Source organism: Pleurodeles waltl, chromosome 4_2, assembly GCF_031143425.1.
Source record: "Pleurodeles waltl isolate 20211129_DDA chromosome 4_2, aPleWal1.hap1.20221129, whole genome shotgun sequence".
Lineage (NCBI taxonomy): Eukaryota > Metazoa > Chordata > Amphibia > Caudata > Salamandridae > Pleurodeles > Pleurodeles waltl.
This window is the reverse complement of record NC_090443.1, coordinates 818,915,966-818,933,230: the sequence shown is the minus strand read 5'-3', so window position 1 is coordinate 818,933,230 and position 17,265 is coordinate 818,915,966. Positions and strand designations below refer to the sequence as shown.

Below are 17,265 nucleotides of genomic sequence, written 5' to 3'. Positions count from 1 at the left end.
TTTAGCTCATGTGGGCCCTAAAATGTGTCTTATCTTCTTACAAGTCATATACTGTTTAAAGTTTCTGCTTTGGGTGCATAAGGTCAGAAACACCTAGTGTAAGAAAGTTCCTCTTTTTGGCATGGTTAGCTCCACATTTTGCCTATTGTCAGTGTAATTACACTGTTTTCAGTAGGATTCTGCTAACTAGGACCTTACTGATTGTGCTTTCTTCTCTGAATTTGGATGCCTTGGTACCCTTTACACCCCACAATTGGCATGCTGGTGTACCCTTGTAAGTCCCTGGTGTATGGTACTTTGGTACCCAGGGCATTGTTACACCAGGGGTCCCCCATGGGCTGCAGAATGAATTATGCCATCCATGGGAGCCCATGCAAACTGTGCCTGCAGGCCTGTCATTTGCAGCCTGCGTGACAAGATGCTCTCACCCCCTCACTGCTTGCCACTACACCAGGTTACTGTAAGTCACCCCTATCGTAGGCCCTTCCATCCATAAAGGCAGGGTGCAGGTCCCCGTATGTGTGGGCACGCCTGCAGTGGTGGCCCTATGAACACTAGTTCCCTTTCCCTGGAATTCGTAACTGCGAGGAAGCCATTTTAGTTGTGTACTGGCCATAGGTCACTACCTTTGGTCCAGCTACATAATGGTAACTCCAAACCAAGGCATGTTTGGTATCAAACATATCGGAATCGGAATCATACACCCAGTATGCCAGTATTGGTGGCATGATTCCATGCACTCTGGGAGTTCCTCAGAGGACCCGCCAGTATTGCTCCTACCAGTCTTCCAGGCTCTGCGAGCAACCCACGCTGCTGCAGCTTCTCAGACTGGATTCTGTCCTTCTGCTGCCTTGACCAGCTCAAGCAGGGAGGGCTGAACAAAGGGTTTCCTATGGGAGAGAGGGGTGCAACCTCCTCTCACTTGGAAACCGGTGTTACAAGGCTAGGGAAGTGTAGCTTCCTTCGCCAGCGGCTTTCTTTGAAGGGCACATTTGGTGCCCTCCTTGCATGATCTGATTTGCAACAGGGACCCTCGGCCCCTGGTCACCCACAAAACTGCACAGAGGAAAGGGGAGTGACCACTCCACTGTCCATCACCACCCCAATGGTGGTGCCCAGAGCTCCTTTGGGGGGGGGCACTTGATTCTGCCATCTTGAAACCAAGATGGGCAGAGGCCCCTTGGAGCATCTGAGTGGTCAGGTTAGGCAGATGACATCAGTGACCCCCTCTGGTAGGTGGTCACCTTGCTAAGTGACCAATGCACTTTTTTGGGCTATTTAGGAACTCCCTTACGGTTGGGTCCCCAGATTCGGTGTGCAAGACTCCACCAGGACTACTCTGCAGTGACCTCTTCTGCTCCTGGCCACCCGAACTGCTGCTGGACTCCAGAGGAACCGAACAAGACTGCAACACAGAGACAACTGCTCCTTGCAGTTTGTTTCTGCAGCTCCTGTCAGCACTTTGCAACATTTCCATGGCTGTGCATGCTCTGGGGCCAGCAAGATTTCAGCTGCACCAAAGAAGAAAGAAGGAATCTCCCTCTGAGTAAAGGAGTCCAGGCACCAAAGGTAATGCTGTTTGGCTGCTGAGACCTTCTGTCCTGTGGACCTGCGAAACTTTTCCAACATAGGTGGTGGTTCTGAGGGATCCTCTGTGCCTTCTGTCCAACTTGAGAGATGGTGATCCCTCGCCTCTTCCTTCAGGACAGAATCCTTGTGCACTGCAACTGTTGCAGCAACCAAGGCTTGTTGACTCCTGCTCAGAGGGATCTTCAGTCTCCATGTAGCCTTGGCTCCCAGCACTCTACTTCTGCAAGGACAGTCTTCTCTCTGCTGCTCCATTTGTCTGTCCGGTTCTAGCCACACTTAGGAAAACATGGTTGCATCCCCTCTACTTGTATTTTAATATTCGCTCTGCCTGAGAGGGCTTGGAAGTTGTATACAATCCTTCAAATTAATTTTTCTGTTTTAGGATTTTTAAATTTTCCAGTCATTTTTAAATCTCTTTTGAGTCTTCTTGTATTGGTGGTAATCAAGATGACTATAAGTAAACTACCAAGGCAGCTTCAAGGATTATTATCAGACTTATTTTGTGTACTATGTGAGAGGGGGGTTCTCCTATTGTAAGGCCAGAGCATGATAATGCTCTATAATGCATCCTTGATGTCCTGTGGGTTGGTTGTATTGGTTTTACTGATCATTTCTTATCTTGGAACGGTCGTTTACGCTCACAAATTGTCCTTACCGATGAAAATACTACTGTCTGTTAGGGATTCCTATAAGAGTGGTCTCCTTCCGGATACAGTCTTGCACTGTTTGATGCGCTTTATGGTCCTTCTGGTAAAAGAGCTAATGGGGTTGAGTTTTAATGTTTTGCACATAGAAGTTAGTTTTCTCTAACTTGCTGTATCTGTATATTTTTTAATTGCTTCTTGTGATAGATTGTGATATGTATTGTCCGAGGGGTATTACTGTGATTGCAAAATTCAATATTATTTAGTTTTATTCAGGCATTGTATGTTTAATGTTTTAGTTTTTTTTATGTATTTGTTGTGCATGTGGACCTCATATGAGTTCCAATTCATGAAATAAATAAAACTTGAAAACTATCAACCTTGCCACACCACTGCCTTTCCATGCCCAAGTTTAAGATTGTTTTTTTCTGGGGTGTTATACAAAACAAATAAAAAAATGTTTTTCAGTATGTTGAGAGAAACGGGACATGGATTAGGTCTTTCCTCACAATTGCCTTCATAAGTTGCACTGCTGTGTAACTTGATGTGGCATGCGTGAGAGAAAAAGCACGAAAATAACTTTTACTCCTTGCTCTTGCATGATTGATTTGGGAATGCAAATACATCTAATTAAATGATGCAGCTACTAATCATACACAAACTAGCTACAGCCTTTTGTATCATTTTAGTTTTGTATGTAAGTGTGATCAAAGAATGTTATACTTTTACAGGGTTCACTACTTGGAGAGCCACCAAGAGATTTCAGACTTAGTACCAATCCATTCCTGAACTTGTCAAGTGTGCTAACCAACTCAAGTCTATCAAGTAAGCATTGATATTGCACATTTCATTCATTGTTGGGGTTATCGTTGTGACACATTAGTTATGTTTTTCATATTGTATACTCTAAAGTAATACCCCAGGTTGATTATAGGTTTTGGTCAGTAGTAATCATGTTATGTAGGTCTCCTAAGAGTAGTTTTTCCTGCTGCTCTTCAGATGTTGATAGGGATAAGGTTGAGTGCTGCACAGTCAAATTGGGTATCTAAAGGGAATATCGCTCTTGCAGGCAAGTCCACTCTGACGTGGTTGAGTGACAGACTGACCTTGTGTAAGGAAATGCCTCCTTGGCATGGTTACCCCCTGACTTTTTGCCTTTGTTGATGCTAAGTTATGATTTGAAAGGGTGCTGAGGCCTGCTAACCAGGGCCCAGCACCAGTGTTCTTTCCCTAACCTGTACTTTTGTTTCCACATTTGGCACACCCTGGCATCCAGGTAAGTCCCTTGTAACTGGTACCCCTGGTACCAAGGGCCCTGATGCCAGGGAAGGTCTCTAAGAACTGCAGCATGCCTTATGCCACCCTGGGGACCCCTCACTCAGCACAGACACACTGCTTGCCAGCTTGTCTGTGCTAGTGGGGATAAAATGACTAAGTCGACATGGCACTCCCCTCAGGGTGCCATGCCAACCTCACACTGCCTACAGGTACTGATAAGTCACCCTTCTAGCAGGCCTTAGAGCCCTAAGGCAGGGTGCACTATACCATAGGTGAGGGCATAAGTGCATGAGCACTATGCCCCTACAGCAGAGGTCTTCAAACTGGGGGGGGGCGCCAGACTCTTGCCAAAAGAAATAATATACAGATAACATGCCTTTGTTTCAAGCAGAAGTATGTTATTGCAGTTTTAAAAAGGTAACGGTACCTAACTGCAATGTTTAAATAGGTTTAAACCTATTTAAACATTGCCATCTTTCTAAAATAATTGTGAAAAATTCTGAGGGGGGCCCCATGATTATTATTTTTCAACCGGGGGGGGGGGGGGGGGGGGGGGGGGGCGGCGCTGCATTAAAAAGTTTGAAGACCACTGCCCTACAGTGTCTAAGCCAAACCTTAGACATTGTAAGTGCAGGGTAGCCATAAGAGTATATGGTCTGGGAGTCTGTCATGCACGAACTCCACAGCACCATAATGGCTACACTGAAAACTGTGAAGTTTGGTATCAAACATACACCCCAGCGGGCACCTTAGAGGTGCCCCCGGAAACCTTAACCGACTACCTGTGTAGGCTGACTGGTTTTAGCAGCCTGCCACACACCAGACATGTTGCTGGCCACATGGGGAGAGTGCCTTTGTCACTCTGTGGCTAGTAACAAAGCCTGTACTGGGTGGAGATGCTTCTCACCTCCCCCAGCAGGAACTGTAACACCTGGCGGTGAGCCTCAAAGGCTCACCCCCTTTGTTACAGCACCCCAGGGCACTCCATCTAGTAGAGTTGCCCGCCCCCTCCGGCCACGGCCCCACTTTTGGCGGCAAGGCCAGAGGAGATGATGTGAAAAACAAGGAGGAGTAGCTGGCCAGTCAGGACAGTCCCTAAGGTGTCCTGAGCTGAGGTGACTCTGACTTTTAGAAATCCTCCATCTTGCAGATGGAGGATTCCCCTAGCAGGATTAGGGATGTGCCCCCCCCCCCCTCAGGGAGGAGGCACAAAGAGGGTGTAGCCACCCTCAGGGCTAGTAGCCATTGGCTACTAACCCCCCAGACCTAAACACACCCCTAAATTCAGTATTTAGGGGCTACCCAGAACCTAGGAACTCACATTCCTGCAACCTAAGAAGAAGAGGACTGCTGAACTGAAAACCTGCAGAGAAGACGGTGACACCAACTGCTTTGCCCCCAGCTCTACCGGCCTCTCTCCCCCCCCCCCCCCCCCATTCCCCCTGTAGGAAGTTGGCTCTGTATGTGCTATTTCAAAGTAAGGAATAGCATGCACAGAGTCCAAGGGTTCCCCTTAAAGGTAAGATAGTGGCAAAAAGAGATCATACTAATGCTCTATTTTGTGCTAGTGTGGTCGAGCAGTAGGCTTATCAAAGGAGTAGTGTTAAGCATTTGTTGTACATACACACAGGCAATAAATGAGGAACACACACTCAAAGACAATTCCAAGCCAATAGGTTTTGTTATAGAAAAATATCTTTTCTTAGTTTATTTTAAGAACCACAGGTTCGAATTCTACATGTAATATCTCATTTGAAAGGTATTGCAGGTAAGTACTTTAGGAACTTTGAATCATTACATTAGCATGTATACTTTTTACATAAAACACAAATAGCTGTTTTAAAAGTGGACACTTAGTGCAATTTTCACAGTTCCTGGGGGAGGTAAAGTATTGTTAGGTTTCACAGGTAAGTAAGTCACTTACAGGTTTCAGTTTTGGGTCCAAGGTAGCTCACCGTTGGGGGTTCAGAGCAACCCCAAAGTTATCACACCAGCAGCTCAGGGCCGGTCAGGTGCAAAGGTCAAAGAGGTACCCAAAACACATAGGCTTCAATGGAGAGAAGGGGGTGCCCCGGTTCCAGTCTGCCAGCAGGTAAGTACCCGTGTCTTCGGAGGGCAGACCAGGGGGGTTTTGTAGGGCACCGGGGGGGACACAAGTCAGCACAAAAAGTACACCCTCAGCAGCGCGGGGGCGGCCGGGTGCAGTGTGCAAACACGCGTCGGGTTTTCAATGGTTTTCAATTCGAGACCAAGGGGTCTCTTCAGCGATGCAGGCAGGCAAGGGGGGGCTCCTCGGGGTAGCCACCACCTGGGCAAGGGAGAGGGCCTCCTCAGGGTCACTCCTGCACAGGAGTTCCGTTCCTTTAGGTGCTGGGGGCTGCGGGTGCAGGGTCTTTTCCAGCCGTCGGGAAAGGGAGTTCAGGCAGTCGCGGTCAGGGGGAGCCTCGGGATTCCCTCTGCAGGCGTCGCTGTGGGGGCTCAGGGGGGACAACTTTGGTTACTCACAGTCTTGGAGTCGCCGGAGGGTCCTCCCTGAGGTGTTGGTTCTCCACCAGTCGAGTCGGGGTCGCCGGGTGCAGTGTTGCAAGTCTCACGCTTCTTGCGGGAAATTGCAGGGGTCTTTAAATCTGCTCCTTGAAACAAAGTTGCAGTTCTTTTGGAGCAGTGCCGCTGTCCTCGGGAGTTTCTTGTCTTTCTTGAAGCAGGGCAGTCCTCAGAGGATTCGGAGGTCGCTGGTCCCTTGGAAAGCGTCGTTGGAGCAGGTTTCTTTGGAAGGCAGGAGACAGGCCGGTAAGTCTGGGGCCAAAGCAGTTGGTGTCTTCTGTTCTTCCTCTGCAGGGGTTTTTCAGCTCAGCAGTCCTCTTCTTGTAGTTTCAGGAATCTAAATTCGTAGGTTCAGGGGAGCCCTTAAATACTAAATTTAAGGGCGTGTTTAGATCTGGGGGGTTAGTAGCCAATGGCTACTAGCCCTGAGGGTGAGTACACCCTCTTTGTGCCTCCTCCCAAGGGGAGGGGGGCACATCCCTAATCCTATTGGGGGAATCCTCCATCTGCAAGATGGAGGATTTCTAAAAGTTAGAGTCACTTCAGCTCAGGACACCGTAGGGGCTGTCCTGACTGGCCAGTGACTCCTCCTTGTTATTCTCATTATTTCCTCCGGCCTTGCTGCCAAAAGTGGGGGCCGTGGCCGGAGGGGGCGGGCAACTCCACTAGCTGGAGTGTCCTGCGGTGCTGGAACAAAGGGGTGAGCCTTTGAGGCTCACCGCCAGGTGTTACAGCTCCTGCCTGGAGAGGTGTTAGCATCTCCACCCAGTGCAGGCTTTGTTACTGGCCTCAGAGTGACAAAGGCACTCTCCCCATGGGGCCAGCAACATGTCTCTAGTGTGGCAGGCTGCTGGAACCAGTCAGCCTACACAGATAGTTGGATACAGTTTCAGGGGGCACCTCTAAGGTGCCCTCTGGGGTGTGTTTCACAATAAAATGTACACTGGCATCAGTGTGCATTTATTGTGCTGAGAAGTTTGATACCAAACTTCCCAGTTTTCAGTGTAGCCATTATGGCGCTGTGGAGTTCGTGTTTGACAGACTCCCAGACCATATACTCTTATGGCTACCCTGCACTTACAATGTCTAAGGTTTGGCTTAGACACTGTAGGGGCACAGTGCTCATGCACTGGTGCCCTCACCTATGGTATAGTGCACCCTGCCTTAGGGCTGTAAGGCCTGCTAGAGGGGTGTCTTACCTATACTGCATAGGCAGTGAGAGGCTGGCATGGCACCCTGAGGGGAGTGCCATGTCGACTTACTCATTTTGTTCTCACTAGCACACACAAGCTGGTAAGCAGTGTGTCTGTGCTGAGTGAGGGGTCTCCAGGGTGGCATAAGACATGCTACAGCCCTTAGGGACCTTCCCTGGCATCAGGGCCCTTGGTACCAGAGGTACCAGTTACAAGGGACTTACCTGGATGCCAGGGTGTGCCAATTGTGGATACAAAAGTACAGGTTAGGGAAAGAACACTGGTGCTGGGGCCTGGTTAGCAGGCCTCAGCACACTTTCAATTCAAAACATAGCATCAGCAAAGGCAAAAAGTCAGGGGGTAACCATGCCAAGGAGGCATTTCCTTACACAACCCCACCCCCCCCCAAACGAAAGAGGACGAGACTAACCTTTCCCAAGAGAGTCTTCATTTTCTAAGTGGAAAAACCTGGAAAGGCCATCTGCATTGGCATGGGCAGTCCCAGGTCTGTGTTCCACTATAAAGTCCATTCCCTGTAGGGAGATGGACCACCTCAACAGTTTTGGATTTTCACCTTTCATTTGCATCAGCCATCTGAGAGGTCTGTGGTCAGTTTGAACTACAAAGTGAGTACCAAAGAGGTATGGTCTCAGCTTCTTCAGGGACCAAACCACAGCAAAGGCCTCCCTCTCAATGGCACTCCAACGCTGCTCCCTGGAGAGTAACCTCCTGCTAATGAAAGCAACAGGCTGGTCAAGGCCATCATCATTTGTTTGGGACAAAACTGCCCCTATCCCATGTTCAGAGGCATCTGTTTGCACAATGAATTGCTTGGAGTAATCTGGAGCTTTTAGAACATGTGCTGTGCACATAGCTTGTTTCAGGGTGTCAAAGGCCTGTTGGCATTCCACAGTCCAGTTTACCTTCTTGGGCATTTTCTTGGAGGTGAGTTCTGTGAGGGCTGTCACAATGGATCCATATCCCTTCACAAACCTCCTATAGTACCCAGTCAAGCCAAGGAATGCCCTGACTTGAGTCTGGGTTTTTGGAGCTACCCAGTCCAGAATAGTCTGGATCTTAGGCTGGAGTGGCTGAACTTGGCCTCCACCTACAAGGTGTCCCAAGTAAACCACAGTTCCCTGCCCTATCTGGCATTTGGATGCCTTGATAGAGAGGCCTGCAGATTGCAGAGCCTTCAAAACCTTCTTCAGGTGGACCAGGTGATCCTGCCAGGTGGAGCTAATGACAGCAATATCATCAAGATAAGCTGCACTAAAGGATTCCAACCCAGCAAGGACTTGATTCACCAACCTTTGGAAGGTGGCAGGGGCATTCTTTAAACCAAAGGGCATAACCGTGAACTGATAATGCCCATCAGGTGTGGAGGATGCTGTCTTTTCTTTTGCTCCAGGGGCCATTTTGATTTGCCAGTACCCTGCTGTTAAGTCAAAGGTACTTAAGAATTTGGCAGCACCTAATTTGTCAATCAGCTCTAGGTATGGGATGGGCATCTGTCTTGGTGACAGAATTAAGACCTCTGTAGTCCACACAAAACCTAATTTCTCTCTTTCCATCTTTGGTGTGAGGTTTGGGGACTAAGACCACTGGGCTAGCCCAGGGGCTGTCAGAGTGCTCAATTACTCCCAATTCCAGCATCTTGTGGACTTCCACCTTGATGCTTTCCTTAACTTGATCAGACTGTCTGAATATTTTGTTTTTGACAGGCATGCTGTCTCCTGTGTCCACATCATGGGTACACAGGTGTGTCTGACCAGGGGTTAGGGAAAAGAGCTCAGCAAACTGCTGCAGGACCTTCCTACAGTCAGATTGCTGTTGGCCAGAGAGGGTGTCTGAATAGATCACTCCATCCACTGAGCCATCTTTAGGGTCTGATGAGAGGAGATCAGGGAGAGGCTTACTCTCAGCTTCCTGGTCCTCATCTGTTACCATCAACAGATTTACATCAGCCCTATCATGGAAGAGTTTTAGGCGGTTTACATGGATCACCCTCTTGGGGCTCCTGCTTGTGCCTAGGTCCACCAGGTAGGTGACCTGACTCTTCTTTTCCAGGATTGGGTAAGGGCCACTCCATCTGTCCTGAAGTGCCCTGGGAGCCACAGGCTCCAAAACCCAAACTTTCTGCCCTGGTTGGAATTCAACCATTGCAGCCTTTTGGTCATACCAAAACTTCTGGAGCTGTTGGCTGGCCTCAAGGTTTTTACTTGCCTTTTCCATGTACTCTGCCATTCTTGAGCGAAGGCCAAGTACATAGTCCACTATGTCTTGTTTAGGCTCATGAAGAGGTCTCTCCCAGCCTTCTTTAACAAGAGCAAGTGGTCCCCTTACAGGGTGGCCAAACAGAAGTTCAAAGGGTGAGAACCCTACTCCCTTCTGAGGCACCTCTCTGTAAGCGAAAAGCAGACATGGCAGGAGGACATCCCATCTCCTTTTGGGTTTTTCTGGGAGCCCCATGATCATGCCCTTTAATGTCTTGTTGAATCTCTCAACAAGGCCATTAGTTTGTGGATGATATGGTGTAGTGAACTGATAAGTCACTCCACACTCATTCCACCTGTGTTTTAGGTATGCTGACATGAAGTTGGCACCTCTGTCAGACACCACCTCCTTAGGGAAACCCACTCTGGTAAAGATACCAATGAGGGCCTTGGCTACTGCAGGGGCAGTAGTCGACCTAAGGGGAATAGCTTCAGGATACCTAGTAGCATGATCCACTACTACTAGGATGTACATAGTTCCTGAGGCTGTGGGAGGTTCCAGTGGACCCACTATGTCCACACCCACTCTTTCAAAGGGGACCCCCACTACTGGAAGTGGAATGAGGGGGGCCTTTGGAGGCCCACCTGTCTTACCACTGGCTTGACAGGTGGGGCAGGAGAGGCAAAACTCCTTAACCTCCTGGGACATATTGGGCCAGTAGAAGTGGTTGACTGACCTCTCCCACGTCTTGGTTTGTCCCAAATGCCCAGCAAGGGGAATATCATGGGCTAAGGTCAGAATAAACTCTCTGAAACCCTGAGGCACTACCACTCTCCTAGTGGCACCAGGTTTGGGATCTCTTGCCTCAGTGTACAGGAGTCCATCTTCCCAATAGACCCTATGTGTTCCATTTTTCTTGCCTTTGGACTCTTCAGCAGCTTGCTGCCTAAGGCCTTCAAGAGAGGGACAGGTTTCTTGTCCCTTACACAACTCTTCCCTTGAGGGTCCCCCTGGGCCCAAGAGCTCAACCTGATAAGGTTCCAGCTCCATAGGCTCAGTTCCCTCAGAGGGCAGAACTTCTTCCTGAGAAGAGAGGTTCTCTTTCTGTTGTTGTGTTGCAGCTGGTGTCCCAGCTGACTTTCCTTTTCTCTTGGTAGGCTGGGCCTTTCTTCCAGACTCCAGCTCTACTTTTTCACCCTGTGCCTTGCACTGTGCCCTTGTCTTGACACACACCAGTTCAGGGATACCCAGCATGGCTGCATGGGTTTTCAGTTCTACCTCAGCCCATGCTGAGGACTCCAGGTCATTTCCAAGCAAACAGTCTACTGGGATATTCGAGGAGACCACCACCTGTTTCAGGCCATTGACCCCTCCCCACTCTAAAGTTACCATTGCCATGGGATGTACTTTAGTTTGATTGTCAGCATTGGTGACTGGATAGGTTTGTCCAGTCAGGTATTGGCCAGGGGAAACCAGTGTTCGATGGCATCTGTCGCTGTAGATACGCATGTTCTGCAATAGCTCGCCATCTGGTGTTGGGCCGGAGTGTTACAAGTTGTTTTTCTTCGAAGAAGTCTTTCGAGTCACGGGACCGAGTGACTCCTCCTTTTGTCTCCATTGCGCATGGGCGTCGACTCCATCCTCGATTGTTTTTTTTCCGCCATCGGGTTCGGACGTGTTCCTGTCGCTCCGAGTTTCGGAACGGAAAAAATAGTTAATTTCGGAAGATTTTCGTCGGTATTGTTGCGTTCGGGATCGGCGTACTTAGATTCAACACCGCATCGAAGATCGAAGAGCTCCGGTGCCCTTCGGGGTAGTTTTTCGATCCTCCGTCGGGGCCTGGTCGGCCCGACCGCGTGCTGAGGAACGCCGATGGAACGGACCCCGTTCCGTTTCTGCCCCAAATGCCACAATAAATACCCCTACACAGACCAACACTTGGTCTGCAACCTGTGCCTGTCACCTGAGCACAGCGAAGACACCTGCGAGGCCTGTCGTGCGTTCCGGTCCCGAAAAACACTCCGAGACCGTCGAGCCAGAAGACTTCAAATGGCGTCCGCACCGACAGCCCAACGGGAGTTCGAGGAACAGGAAGAGGAAGGTACCTTCTCGATCCAAGACTCAGACTCCGAAGGATTCGACGATACACAAACCGTGAGTAAGACGTCGAAAACCACACAAAGAAACATTTACAAGGCCCAGGGGACGCCACTGCCACCAGGCCATGGCTCAACCCATAAAATCGGTGACCGACCGTCGGCACCGAAAAAGGCCCAAACAGTGCCGAGATCGTCCGACTCCGGTCGAGACACCGGCACGCAGCCTTCTCGGGACCGAGAAAGTGCTGGAGACAAGCCTCGACACCGAGATGCCGGTGTGGACACGGCTCGACGCCGAGACAGCGGCACCGAAACAGATCGACGCCGAGAGGTTTCGGCACCGAAAAGGAAAAAAGTCACCTCGGAGCCGAAAAAACACGCAGACACAGTTTCGACGCCGAAACAAACTGCAAGCGACCCAGCTTCAGGCTCTTATACAGAAGAGCACTCGCTAACCTCCCAAATGCAGAAGCATAGGTTTGAGGAAGAGCTACAAGCAACTGATGCGGACCATACGCAAAAGCGTATCTTCATTCAGCAGGGGACAGGAAAAATAAGCACCCTTCCCCCCATTAGGAGAAAGAGAAGGTTGGAGTTCCAGGCGGAACAAGTACCACAACCAAAAGTGGTGAAAAGAGTTACACCACCACCCTCTCCTCCGCCCGTGATTAACGTTTCACCAGCACAAACGCCATCACACTCCCCAGCTCACACCACCATGAGCCAGGGTGACCAAGACCAGGACGCATGGGACCTATACGACGCCCCAGTGTCAGATAACAGCCCAGAGGCATACCCTACAAAACCATCTCCACCAGAAGACAGCACCGCGTACTCTCAGGTGGTGGCTAGAGCAGCACAATTTCACAACGTAAGCCTCCACTCAGAACAGGTCGAGGATGATTTCCTGTTCAACACACTCTCCTCCACCCACAGCTCCTACCAAAGCCTGCCTATGCTCCCTGGTATGCTCCGGCACGCAAAAGACATATTTAAGGACCCGGTCAAAAGTAGGGCAATCACACCAAGGGTGGAAAAAAAGTATAAGCCGCCTCCTACAGACCCGGCTTTCATCACAACACAGCTGCCACCAGACTCTGTTGTTGTAGGAGCAGCTAGGAAAAGGGCCAACTCTCACACATCTGGAGATGCACCACCCCCAGATAAAGAAAGCCGCAAGTTTGATGCAGCTGGTAAAAGAGTCGCAGCACAAGCTGCAAACCAGTGGCGCATCGCGAACTCCCAGGCACTACTTGCGCGCTATGACAGAGCCCACTGGGACGAGATGCAACATCTCATTGAACATCTGCCCAAAGACTTCCAAAATAGGGCAAAACAAGTGGTTGAGGAGGGACAGGCCATCTCCAACAACCAGATCCGCTCCTCCATGGACGCTGCAGATACAGCTGCACGGACAATTAATACATCTGTAACTATCAGAAGGCATGCATGGCTCCGAACGTCTGGATTTAAACCAGAGATTCAACAAGCAGTTCTCAATATGCCTTTTAATGAAAAAGAACTGTTCGGTCCAGAAGTGGACACAGCGATTGAGAAACTCAAAAAAGATACGGACACTGCCAAAGCCATGGGCGCACTCTACTCCCCGCAGAGCAGAGGGAATTACAGCTCATTCCGTAAAACGCCCTTTCGAGGGGGGTTTCGGGGTCAAAGCACACAAGCCAGCACCTCACAAGCCACACCGTCCAGTTACCAAGGACAGTATAGAGGAGGTTTTCGGGGACAATATAGAGGAGGGCAATTCCCTAGAAATAGAGGAAGATTCCAAAGCCCCAAAACCCCTACTACTAAACAGTGACTCACATGTCACTCACCCCCTCCACACAACACCAGTGGGGGGACGAATAGGTCATTATTACAGAGCATGGGAGAAAATCACTACAGACACTTGGGTTCTAGCAATTATCCAACATGGTTACTGCATAGAATTTCTACAGTTCCCTCCAAACATACCACCAAAAGCACAAAATTTAACAACACACCATTCCAATCTCCTAGAGATAGAAGTGCAGGCACTATTGCAAAAGAATGCAATCGAATTAGTGCCAAACACACAAATAAACACAGGAGTTTACTCACTGTACTTTCTGATACCAAAGAAGGACAAAACACTGAGACCAATCCTAGACCTCAGAGTAGTCAACACTTTCATCAAATCAGACCACTTCCACATGGTCACACTACAAGAAGTATTGCCATTGCTAAAGCTGCACGACTACATGGCAACTTTAGACCTCAAGGATGCTTATTTCCATATACCAATTCACCCATCGCACAGGAAATACCTAAGGTTTGTATTCAAAGGAATACATTACCAATTCAAGGTACTGCCTTTCGGATTAACAACCGCACCAAGAGTCTTTACCAAATGTCTAGCGGTAGTCGCTGCACACATCAGAAGGCAGCAAATACATGTGTTCCCATATCTAGACGACTGGCTAATCAAGGCCCATTCGTTAATAGAGTGCTCAAATCACACAAATCATATCATACAAACCCTCTTCAAACTAGGGTTCACCGTCAATTTCACAAAATCCAAGATTCGGCCACGCAAGGTACAACAATACCTGGGAGCCATAATAGACACATCAAAAGGAGTAGCCACTCCAAGTCCACAAAGAATTCAAAATTTCAACACCATCATACAACGCATGTATCCAACACAAAAGATACAAGCAAGGATGGTATTACAACTCCTAGGCATGATGTCATCATGCATAGCCATTGTCCCAAACGCAAGACTGCACATGAGGCCCTTACAACAATGCCTAGCATCACAGTGGTCTCAAGCACAGGGTCACCTTCTAGATCTGGTGTTAATAGACCGCCAAACTTACCTCTCGCTTCTGTGGTGGAACAACATAAATTTAAACAAGGGGCGGCCTTTCCAAGACCCAGTGCCACAATACGTAATAACAACAGATGCTTCCATGACAGGGTGGGGAGCACACCTCGATCAACACAGCATACAAGGACAATGGAACGTACATCAAACAAAACTGCATATCAATCACCTAGAACTTCTTGCAGTTTTTCAAGCACTAAAAGCTTTCCAACCAATAATAGTTCACAAATACATTCTCGTCAAAACAGACAACATGACAACAATGTATTATCTAAACAAGCAGGGAGGGACGCACTCCACGCAGTTAAGCATGTTAGCACAAAAAATTTGGCATTGGGCAATTCACAACCAAATTCGCCTAATTGCACAGTTTATACCAGGGATACAAAATCAACTCGCAGACAATCTCTCTCGAGATCACCAACAGGTCCACGAATGGGAAATTCACCCCCAAATACTGAACACTTATTTCAAACTCTGGGGAACACCTCAGATAGACTTGTTTGCGACAAGGGAGAACGCAAAATGCCAAAACTTCGCATCCAGATACCCACACAAACAATCCCAAGGCAATGCCCTATGGATGAACTGGTCAGGGATATTTGCTTACGCTTTTCCTCCTCTCCCTCTCCTTCCTTACCTGGTAAACAAACTCAGTCAAAGCAAACTCAAACTCATATTGATAGCACCAACTTGGGCAAGGCAACCCTGGTACACAACGCTGCTAGACCTATCAGTGGTACCCTGCATCAAATTGCCCAACAGGCCAGATCTGTTGACACAGCACAACCAAAAGATCAGACACCCAGATCCAGCATCGCTGAATCTAGCAATCTGGCTCCTAAAATCCTAGAATTCGGGCACTTACAACTTACCCAAGAATGTATGGAAGTCATAAAACAAGCAAGAAGGCCATCCACCAGGCACTGCTATGCAAGTAAATGGAAGAGGTTTGTTTGCTACTGCCATATTAATCAAATACAACCATTACACACAACTCCAGAACATGTAGTGGGTTACTTGCTTCACTTACAAAAATCTAACCTAGCTTTCTCTTCCATTAAGATTCACCTTGCAGCAATATCTGCATACCTGCAGACTACCTATTCAACTTCCCTATATAAAATACCAGTCATTAAAGCATTCATGGAGGGCCTTAGGAGAATTATACCACCAAGAACACTACCTGTTCCTTCATGGAACCTAAATGTTGTCCTAACTAGACTTAAGGGTCCACCTTTTGAACCCATGCACTCCTGCGACATACAGTTCCTAACCTGGAAGGTGGCATTTCTCATCGCCATTACTTCCCTGAGAAGAGTAAGCGAGATTCAGGCGTTTACTATATAGGAACCTTTTATACAACTACACAAAAATAAAGTCGTCCTAAGGACCAATCCTAAATTTTTGCCAAAGGTTATTTCACCGTTCCATCTAAATCAAACAGTGGAACTTCCGGTGTTCTTTCCACAGCCAGATACCGTAGCTGAAAGGGCACTACATACATTAGATGTCAAAAGAGCATTAATGTATTACATTGACAGAACAAAGAACATCAGAAAGACTAAACAACTCTTTATTGCATTTCAAAAACCTCATGCAGGAAACCCAATTTCAAAACAAGGTATAGCCAGATGGATAGTTAAATGCATCCAAATCTGCTACCTTAAAGCTAAACGACAGCTGCCCATTACACCAAGGGCACACTCAACCAGAAAGAAAGGTGCTACCATGGCCTTTCTAGGAAACATCCCAATGCAAGAAATATGTAAGGCAGCCACATGGTCTACGCCTCACACATTCACCAAGCACTACTGTGTAGACGTGTTATCCGCACAACAAGCCACAGTAGGTCAAGCTGTATTAAGGACATTATTTCAGACTACTTCCACTCCTACAGGCTGATCCACCGCTTTTGGGGAAATAACTGCTTACTAGTCTATTGCAGAACATGCGTATCTACAGCGACAGATGCCATCGAACTGAAAATGTCACTTACCCAGTGTACATCTGTTCGTGGCATCAGTCGCAGTAGATTCGCATGTGCCCACCCGCCTCCCCGGGAGCCTGTAGCAGTTTGGAAGTTACCTTCAATTATTTATATATGTATCATCTCAACCTTAAATAAGTGCATACTTAGTCACTCCATTGCATGGGCACTATTACTACAATTCAACTCCTACCTCACCCTCTGCGGGGAAAAACAATCGAAGATGGAGTCGACGCCCATGCGCAATGGAGACAAAAGGAGGAGTCACTCGGTCCCGTGACTCGAAAGACTTCTTCGAAGAAAAACAACTTGTAACACTCCGGCCCAACACCAGATGGCGAGCTATTGCAGAACATGCGAATCTACTGCGACTGATGCCACGAACAGATGTACACTGGGTAAGTGACATTTTCATTCTCTGTCACCATAGTGACACTGGCACCTGTATCCCTCAGGCCCTCTACACTTGTCCCATTAATTAAGAGCTGCTGCCTGTATTTTTGCATGTTAGGGGGCCAGGCAGCCAGTGTGGCTAAATCCACCCCACCCTCAGAGACTAATGTAGCTTCAGTGTGACACCTGATTTGCTCTGGGCACACTGTTGATCCCACTTGGAGACTAGCCATTCCAGTGTTAGCTGGAGTGGAGTTTGAAGTGGTATTTTTCTTGGAACAGGCCTTGTCTCCAGTTTGGTGTCCAGACTGACTACAGCTACGACACCAGGCCTTTTTGGGATCAAAGTTTTTACCCTTGTACCCAGAATTGTTTTGTGAAGAGGCTCTGGGTCCACCCTCCTGTGCAGGTTTTTGGGGGCCTGTAGAAGACTCTTTACTATTTTTGTTTT

At 48.3% G+C, this 17,265-nt stretch overlaps 1 protein-coding gene across 8 annotated transcripts in view; it reads left to right on the top strand.

Moving 5' to 3' along the window:
• Positions 1 to 17,265, top strand: part of RAVER2 (ribonucleoprotein, PTB binding 2) — a 371,062-nt gene that overhangs the window by 212,958 nt on the left and 140,839 nt on the right. For all 8 annotated transcript variants that reach the window (XM_069232507.1, XM_069232511.1, XM_069232510.1 and 5 more), the window contains exon 10: positions 2,966 to 3,059. In XM_069232507.1, the coding sequence (XP_069088608.1) occupies positions 2,966 to 3,059 (94 nt within the window). The remainder of the gene's footprint in view (positions 1 to 2,965; positions 3,060 to 17,265) is intronic.